At 31.8% G+C, this 8,908-nt stretch overlaps 4 protein-coding genes across 5 annotated transcripts in view; 2 read left to right on the top strand and 2 right to left on the bottom strand.

Moving 5' to 3' along the window:
• Positions 1 to 349, top strand: part of LOC105949047 (protein yippee-like At3g11230) — a 1,586-nt gene extending 1,237 nt beyond the window's left edge. The window contains exon 5 of the mRNA XM_012972315.2: positions 79 to 349. Coding sequence (XP_012827769.2) covers positions 79 to 151 — 73 coding nt within the window. The 3' untranslated portion in view covers positions 152 to 349. The remainder of the gene's footprint in view (positions 1 to 78) is intronic.
• Positions 1 to 8,908, bottom strand: part of LOC105949167 (glycine-rich RNA-binding protein 4, mitochondrial) — a 96,532-nt gene that overhangs the window by 84,423 nt on the left and 3,201 nt on the right. The window lies entirely within an intron of this gene.
• LOC148771320 (protein yippee-like) lies at positions 5,877 to 6,817 on the top strand. Its single transcript, XM_088817161.1, has 4 exons — positions 5,877 to 6,101; positions 6,206 to 6,243; positions 6,525 to 6,631; positions 6,720 to 6,817. Exons 1-4 carry the CDS (start codon positions 5,994 to 5,996, stop codon positions 6,752 to 6,754), a joined length of 288 nt encoding a protein of 95 aa, XP_088673287.1. The 5' UTR covers positions 5,877 to 5,993; the 3' UTR covers positions 6,755 to 6,817.
• The window catches only part of LOC105949199 (NADH-ubiquinone oxidoreductase B8 subunit), a 96,768-nt gene continuing 95,383 nt past the window's right edge, over positions 7,524 to 8,908 (bottom strand). For both annotated transcript variants that reach the window (XM_088817160.1, XM_012972491.2), the window contains 2 exons: positions 8,787 to 8,893; positions 7,524 to 7,882 (listed from right to left, as the gene is read on the bottom strand). In XM_088817160.1, coding sequence (XP_088673286.1) covers positions 7,782 to 7,882; positions 8,787 to 8,893 — 208 coding nt within the window. In that variant the 3' untranslated portion in view covers positions 7,524 to 7,781. The remainder of the gene's footprint in view (positions 7,883 to 8,786; positions 8,894 to 8,908) is intronic.

Genomic DNA, 8,908 nt, shown 5'->3' with positions numbered 1-8,908 from the left:
TATATATATATTTTCATATTGTGAAATTAGACTAAGTAAATTAATATATATGTGTGTGTATTAATTCTTATTTAACAGGTCTAAGCTATTGCAAATGTCATCACCAGGACTGGATTATACAGCTCCTCCAGTAATGGAGAATAAACACTGAATAAAATTATTTGAGAGAGCTAATAATAATTTAATTAAATTACTACTTAGTTTTGAATTAGTTCTATTATAGATTATTGTTCTTCATTTTATACTTCAGAAGTTGAAATACAATTCATTTTTTTGGTTCACATTTACAGTGTTGCAATGATAATTAGCAATAACAGATAAGTAAATCAGGATATTCAAAGATTGCTGATAATTTGTGTTTGTTATACAATTTGCCTATGTTTGGTGGTTGTATTTTGGGAGAAAATATGTAAATTGGAATGGATTTTGTAGGAAACTCGAACCGCATAGCAAACTACATTTGTTCGATTTGTTGGATTTCGCCATTTCTTTCGTTCATGCGATTCGCACGAATATGGTATTTTTCTCGAACAAATGTAGCAAACTAGGGTGGTTCCGGAGCCCAAAGAAGGGTCGTAGATTTTTCTGCGAAAGTTTTGGAGAAAACTACCCAGAATCTCGATGGTTTAGGGAGAGGTTGATTTTCGTATATATTGCTTCAACTTATCAATTTGATTTGGTAAGATGGTGAAGGAGTTCATTCCTAACACAAAACATGAGGGTAGTTTTGGTATAGCAGAAATTGAGGGGGTTTGATTTATTAAAATAATGAGGTACGTGTTTACTTCTAATATTTTTCAAAATGGGGGTATGCCTAGGGGTGTTCATAAGGTGCCTTACCAGAATTTTGTAATTCTAATATTTTGTATCGTTCACCAAACCGAACTATTTGGTTCGGTGTCTTTTTTTATCGAACTATTTGGTTCGGTACGATTTTTTACCGAACTATTCGGTACGGTTTTTTACCAAACTATTCGGTTCCGTACTGGTATCGAAATATATTTTCTTATTTTAGAAAATAAAAAAAATAAAAATTTAAAGGAAATAATTCTTGAATTTGACATTCAAATTTCAATAATCGGCCTTAAAAACCAAAAGTGATTAGGCTAATTTGTAACCAATGGAAAAAATTATCAATCTAAAAGTATTTTATAACTTTTAAGGATTTAAAGTAAAAGAAAATAATACATGTATATTAAATATTTCGGTATTCGGTACGGTATGGTATACCGGGCCTAATTGAATTTCGGTTCGATACGATTCGGTCGATTTAACAACTGAGCGAACACCTCTAGGTATGCCTCATTCAGAACAACTCCAATGGAGTAATAAAATGGGTTATCAAAACACTTAACCACCATTTTTGATATTTCAAATTAAAAAAAATCCACTCCAATTGAGTTATCAAATAAGGTTTGTATTTTGATAATTCACATATTGGGATGTAAAAGTACATCCTGAATAAATAATAAGAGCAACTCCAACCCATAAATATCAAAATGAAGTATCAAATATTTATTTGATATTTTATATTTTAGTTTGATCCCTAAGAGCAACTTCAATGGGAGTATCAAATGGATTATCAAATCCATAAACCACCTTTTTGATATTTCAAAATCAAAAAGTTCCACTCCAATGGGAGTATCAAAATGGGTAAGTATTTTGATATTCTACCTCTTTGAGTGTAAAAATACATCCCGGAAATTGAGTTATCAAAAAAATAACTACATAAACATCCAATCAAAAAATGACACGTGGCAATTACAAATAAAACCACTAAAAAACTTCCAATTGATTATTGATTTAGATAACCATGGTTGGAGTAAATAAGTTGTAAATAGATATTAAAATATTATCTTAATTATCAAATGAGTATTTGATAATCCAATTTTGATGTTTAGCATTGGAGTTGCTCTAAGGGCAACTCCAATTGAGTTGTTAAATGAGTTATCAATTCTCTTAACTACCATTTGACTACTAAAATTTAAAAAAAAAATTGTTCTCCAAATAGGTTATTAAAATGGGTTTGTATTTTGATATTCTCTTCTTTGAATCTAAAAATACTTCCTCTAGATTGAGTTATCAAAAAAATAACCACCTAACCAACCATTCACAAATTGACATGTGGCAATTACATATAAAATTAGGGGTAATGGCAAATAGGCACATGACAAGGGCACTTAATTAAAAGAGGGATATCCAATTTTTTTGTCTTTCAAATAAATCCAACTCATCCAAACTTATTTGCAACTAAGGAAAATCCCTTTATATATACCAAAATTACCTCAAATTCATTGAAACCCAATTTAACTCCAATTTCATGATTTACACCTCAATTTATCCCAATTTCATCAATTAACCAATTTTAACCATAATTTCAATTTTGACCCCAATTTTGACCCGCCACCACCTGAGACCGTCGGTCGCCGCCATTGACCGGCGTTGCCCGCCGGTCTACGGCGTCGACTTTTTTTTTTTTAGGACAATTTTTTTTCCCTGAAATTTTTTTCCGGCCGGTCAACTGCCGTTGACCGCCGGGTCTCCGGCATTGACTTTTTTTTTTTTTTTATAATTTTGTTTTTTCTTAAAAAAAATATTTTAATTAATATTACTGTCTTGGCTGCTAAATTACTGTCTCCGGCAGTTATTTAACTGTCGGAGACGGTATTTTAACTATTAATTGACTCTTTTTTTTTCTTCAAAAATATTTTAATTAATATTACTGTATTCGTTGCTAAATTACTGTCGGAGGCAGTTATTGAACTGTCGGAGACAGTAATTTAACTGTTAATTGACTTATTTATTCTTAAAAAAAAATTAATTAATATTACTGTATTCGTTGCTAAATTACTGTCTCCGACAGTTATTTAACTAACGGAGACAGTAATTTAACTGTTAATTGACTTTCTTTTTTTTCCTTAAAAAAAATTATTTTAATTAATATTACTGCCTTGGATGTTAAATTACTGTCTCCAACAGTAATTTAACTGTCTTAGACAATAATATTAATAATACTACTGTTCGGAAAAATAATATTCATAATATTACTGTCCCAAACAGTAATATTACTGTCTAAGACAGTAATTTAGTAGCCAAGGCAGTAATATTAATTAAAATATTTTTTTCTAAGAAAAACAATTCAAAAAAAAAAAAATCAGCGCCGGAGACCGGCGGTCAACGGTGGTTGACCGGCCGGAAAAAAATTTCGGGAAAAACAAAAGTTTCAAAAAAAAAAAAAAAAGTCAACGCCGGAATCTGGCCGGAAAAAAACATTTCAGAAAAAAAATTATTTTCTGAAAAAAAAAAGTTTTGGGGGTTAATGTGATATATTTGTTAAAATTTGGGGTCAATGTGTAATATTAAGGAAGTTAGAGTATAATGGGTGGAATTGATAAGAATTATATTATTGAGGGTATTTTTAACTAAAGACATGGGGATGAGCTTAATTGGGAGACTGTTTTTTTTGTGGACCAAAATGCATTTAAGTCCCATGTGATGGGCCTTTTTGCCATTTGCCCATAAAATTATCAAAAAAACTTCCAATTGATAATAAAATTTGATAACCATGGTTGGAGTAGATGAGTTTTTAATTTATTTTAAAATATTATCTTAAATATTAAATGAACATTTGATAATCCAATTTTGATATTTAGCATTGGAGTTGCTCTAAATAAATTTATTTGCTCCAACCATAGTTATCAAATAGTTGCTAATTAAAAATAAATAATGTAATTATATATTTTAATTAACACATGTCATTTTCTAATTGGTTATTAAGGTGGTTAAGTTATGTAACTTCCAATTGATATTATTTCTTCCGATGTATTTTTACATCCCAAAAATTAAAAAATCAAAATAAAAACTCATTTGATAACTCCATTGGAGTGAAAATTTTCTAATTTCAATTATCAAAATAGTAGTTAAGGGTTTTGATATCCAATTTAATAACTCCATTGGAGTTCTTCTAACAAATGGAAGTTATAAATTTAACCACTTAAATGACCACTTAATAAATGACATGTGGCAATTAAATATATAATTATTTTGTTTATATTTAATTAACAATTTTTTGATTACCTATGGTTGGTTGGAGCAAAATAATTTATATAGGCATCAAAATAAAATATCAAATATCAAAATTAATATATATATATATATATATATATATATATATATATATATATATATATATATATATATATATATATATATATATATATATATATATATATATATATATATATATGGATTATTAGCAAGACCCCCCTCATCTAGTAAATGTAGTTAAGAAAACCCCCCTCCCAAAAATAATTTGAGAAAACCCCCTTGGTTAGTATTTCACTAAATATTATTTTTATAATTCCAAATCTACCCTTAATTGTCAATATACTATTTTGAAACCCTAATTTCTCTTTCTCAAATTCACCTGCCTTTCACCACCGCCGCTGCCTCTCCCCCGCCGTCCACCGCCTTTCACCACCGCCACTGCCTCTCCTCGCATCCACTCCACCGCTTCACACCTTACCTCGGCCTCGATTGCAATGCGAAGAATCCAAATTGGGATCGATTACCTATGGGATCTTCCTTTGTATTGATTGTTCGGGGGTTCATCGAAGCCTCGGCGTCCATGTCAGCTTCGTCAGGTAGTTTCCCTTTCTCCGATTTAGTATTTATTGGTTTTGGTTTTCCTGTTAGAGTATCCTGAGGATTTGCTGATTGGTTGTGGGTGTGGACATCAAATTAGTTTTTCTTTTATAAAATGGTATACAAAGACTTGTTCAAATTTCTCTGTTCATGAGTGATGGTAATGATGGTTGTGGCGGCGGTTTTGAGTGGAGGATTGCGATGAGTCTGTTGGTGGCGGCGTTTTTTTGTGGAGGATTGCGATGGGTCTGCTGGCGGCGGCGGTTTTGGGTGGAAGATTGCGATGGGTTTGCTGAATTCGCGCAGAAAAAGAAATTCGCGCAGGCAGGGCCTTAATCGACTACGTGTGTTTAATCGACTATGTTCAATAGTCGATTAAGGCTTAATCGACTATGTTCAGTAGTCGATTAAGGTTAACCGACTACAGTTGTTAATTTTTTTTATTTTTTTTGATTTTTTTTATTGATTTTTTTTTAAATATAGTTGATTTTGCATTTTTTTTTTGTAATTATGATTTGTTATTTTTAATAGCTAAATTTTAATCGACTACGCATTAATAAACCTGATAGAGAAAAAAATTAAAAAAACCAAAAAAAAAATTATAAACAAAATTAGAAACAAAAAAAAATTAAAAAATTAAAGATTTTCCTTAATCGACTATGAAGCATAGTCGATTTAAGACTAATCGACTATGCTTCATAGTCGATTAAAAAAACGAAAAAAAAAAAAAAAAAAAAAAAAAAAAAAAAAAATCCTGGAGCGCTGACCCAGTGATGAGGTGGCGGGCGGGGGTAAAGCTGGAAAATATAATAGCTAAAAATGGGTGTGGACTTTTCTCAAATGGACTAAAATATTTTGGGCCTCCCTCAATTAAAAAAAGTAGTGAGAGGGTTTTCTTAAAGAGCCCCATATATACATATATATATATATATATATATATATATATATATATAACCTGTGGCGGCAGTTATGACAGTTATTATGAACTGATATCCATCCTCTCTTCTTACCCGATTTGTTCGACCCTACACTCGGTGAAAAACACCGGGTGGGTCTTCTGCTGCCACGTATCTTTATAAAAAAAAGAACACGTGGCAGCAGAAGACCCAGCCGGTGTTTTTCACCGGGTGTAGGATCGAAGAAACCCTTCTTACCCCTATACGTACGTGCGTATATATATATATATATATATATATATATATATATATATATATATACACACACACAAAATACATGTATATATACATCCGTATGAGCTCGCCCATTATTTTCTCCTTTATTTTCTTTCTTCTGGATTTTCCACAGTAAAAAAATCATCTTGCTCATTCAATTTAAAACAATATTTCACGATGGGAAGGGAATTCGTTGTTGAATTCAAGGAGGAGAGTGACTACTGGAAGTGCAAAACATGTGGCACTCACATTGCATTAATGGAAAATGCTTTAGGATGTTTTCATGTATAATATATATATATATATATATATATATATATATATGATATTCTTGAGTCTTGATTAAATAATCATATAATATTTTACTGAATCAATTCTTTATCCTACAGGAAGAAGTTCGGAAGGCTGTTGGAGTCTTCAGTAAAGTGTGGGATCTAAATTCTTCTTTTTTTTTTTTATGGAATTTTTTATTTAAGTTTCCTACATAATTTTTTTTATATAATTAAATTAGATTCAAATTTTATTGCTTGCTTGGGTTTATCTCTGCAATTTCTCTTTTTTCTTTAATTTTTTTTTCTTTTCGATTTTCATATCCCGTATCTTCATAATTGTTGAATATCGAATGGCTTTATTTTGAGAGCTTTTCAAGAAAAAATATTTTTTTATTTTTATTTATTTTATGTCCATCGATTTTTCGTCTATATGCAGTGAAAATGTGGAAGTAGATGAGCCTGTTCGTAACTACCAAATTGGCCAAAACACGGTTGCGAATATCTACTGCGTCAAATGTGGCAACGAGTTAGGATGTAAAATAAGTAAGCCAGCGTGACAGATAATCCCGTTTGTGACAATTTGCGTTACTATTTATAAAACTTGTAATTCTTTATTTTTGGCGTATTCCAGTTGGGAAGGCGGAATTCCATTTTCTTGACGAGTAGTTACATGTTGTAAACGATGGGATGATAGAACTACTTCTCGGAAATTTGTCGTGGAGGGAAAGTTTTTCGACCACATTGGCTAACTTGCCGAATGTCTGAGATATTTGGTAATAATTGCGCCTACATTTTGTGAATTATGTTGCCTAAATTTGTTTTATTTAATTGAAAATCGTAGCTGCTGGTTTGATTTACATGTGTATCTCATGGTATTTCAGGTTATAATTGACCGACTCGAAAGCCTTGTCCAAAATGCAAACGGTCGATTGAGAAGTTGTGGATCTGAGTTCATAGACGTCACATTTTTTTCGTTTCTCTTTTTCCTTTTTTTTTTTTACAAAGACATAACAATTTACAAGTGTGTAAAGTTTCATCATTAGGGGGGGAAAAAAGGGCTCGAGTAACGGCCATTTTGCACCCTGTATAATTCTCACGATTTTCCAGATTCTGCATTTTCGATTATTGCAGGGGAAAAATTAGTTTACACATTGTGTTTTCAAATCGAAGTTCTTGAAGTCCATTATCTGGATTAGTATTTTAGAAGAATTAATTAGTTTCTACATTTTTGTTAGTGAGTGTTATTACTGCTGCGGTTTTACTATGTGCAAATGTATAATCTTTACAGTTCAACGAGCTAATAGAGAATTAGTATAAAGATTGCTGTCTGTCACTTCATCAAGAATTCAATTAATATATGGTATTTGTTTCCGGATAATCACAAGAAAACGAGACCATAAAGCCGAGTAATTTCCCATCCTCGACAACAAAACAATGACAATCGAAAACAAGAAACAATCAAGAAAGTTAATCCGGGTGCAGTAATACACTGGAAGATTAATTTATGGATGTATCGTATTTCCCACAAAGGCTACAATAAACAAGCAACTGTTTTTTTTTTTTTTGCAAGAAGCAGTTTACAAAAGGTGAAATTATCAGACAATTAACTCAAATACATCGGTGCACGAAATCAAGATGCCTGCCATTTTATTGAGTCTGGGTAAAAAAATGCAACAGCTGAATGCTTCAGCCTTTAAACGGCTGCCGCCCCTCCCTTAGAGAGGTCTTCAAGCGCCTTCGAAATCTGCTCCTCGTTTAAGCCTTCCAAACGTATTCCCCTCTCGACGCCCATGTCTGCATATACCAATGGAGAAAATTCGTTAACGGATTCTATAGTAAACTAAAAATGAATATAAGCTTGATATCGAGTGTTTCTTTTCTGACAATCACAAGAAAACAAGACCATAAACCGCTCGAGAATCGAGATAGACTTTCAAGAGGAAGAAGTTAGAAAAAGTCCACTAGGTTATGTATATTACCAGTGAGATGGAAATCGGTTTGATATAAATTTGATGTCTAATACATATTTCCTTATGTTATTAGTATTTATATGCAGTCTTTAGTTATTCATAAGAGATAAACATGTGATTAATCGATTATAATCGAAACCACTAACTAATAAAATGACTAATCGATTAGAATTGAGAAAAAAATTGTCCCTAATCCCACGGACACGGGATTAATGGGAAACCTGATTTTGATTCGCACATAAAGGACAAATCTTTCCACCACTTCTACTGTTATTATAACACACGATTCTCGTTTGCAAAAGCTCTAAAGCTATGCTACCAAAGTGGCTATTCAACAATGCAAAAGTGAGTGGCTCAAAATATCAATGCAATGTGAGAAATATTTTCGTACCCCCGAAATTTCGACACCAACATAAACATGATAATCGTACTAAGCAGTTTCTACTAACACGGTCATCTCTCTCGAAAAAAGGCAATACAGTTTAAAGAATGATAATAATTCAGATAAATCAAATATGTAAATTGTACATTCACATTGCTTTTTTAAAGGACTTCAATTTTATGTAGCTGAAAATGCACTGATCAACCCTAGAAACAGAGCTCACTCAAACCAAAATTGAAAATCAGCAAATAAGATTAAAATAAAAATAAAAATAAATCCACTGTAAATTCGAGCACATCAATCGAATAAGAAATAGGGATCTGAAAGTGAAGATTGAGGAAATTACCATATCTAGCCCAAAGCTGAGGCTCGATTCCTGTAGCCTCACGGATCAAAATCGGGAGCCTAGGGTTTTTCGTCTTCAGATCCTTGTAATTGTTCTCGATGAAAGCTCTGCCCCAATAAAAC

Source organism: Erythranthe guttata, chromosome 4 (genome assembly GCF_056151865.1).
Source record: "Erythranthe guttata isolate IM_541 chromosome 4, IM_541, whole genome shotgun sequence".
Lineage (NCBI taxonomy): Eukaryota > Viridiplantae > Streptophyta > Magnoliopsida > Lamiales > Phrymaceae > Erythranthe > Erythranthe guttata.
The sequence above is the reverse complement of the archived record's forward strand: the minus strand, read 5'-3'. Positions and strand labels throughout refer to the sequence as shown.

Coding starts and splice junctions, on each gene's coding strand:
- LOC148771320 (XM_088817161.1), top strand. CDS start 5,994: ATGGGAAGGGAATTCGTTGTTGAATTCAAGGAGGAGAGTGACTACTGG. Junction 6,102..6,205: donor ATGCTTTAGGATGTTTTCAT/GTATAATATATA, acceptor TTTATCCTACAG/GAAGAAGTTCGGAAGGCTGT. Junction 6,632..6,719: donor CGAGTTAGGATGTAAAATAA/GTAAGCCAGCGT, acceptor GGCGTATTCCAG/TTGGGAAGGCGGAATTCCAT.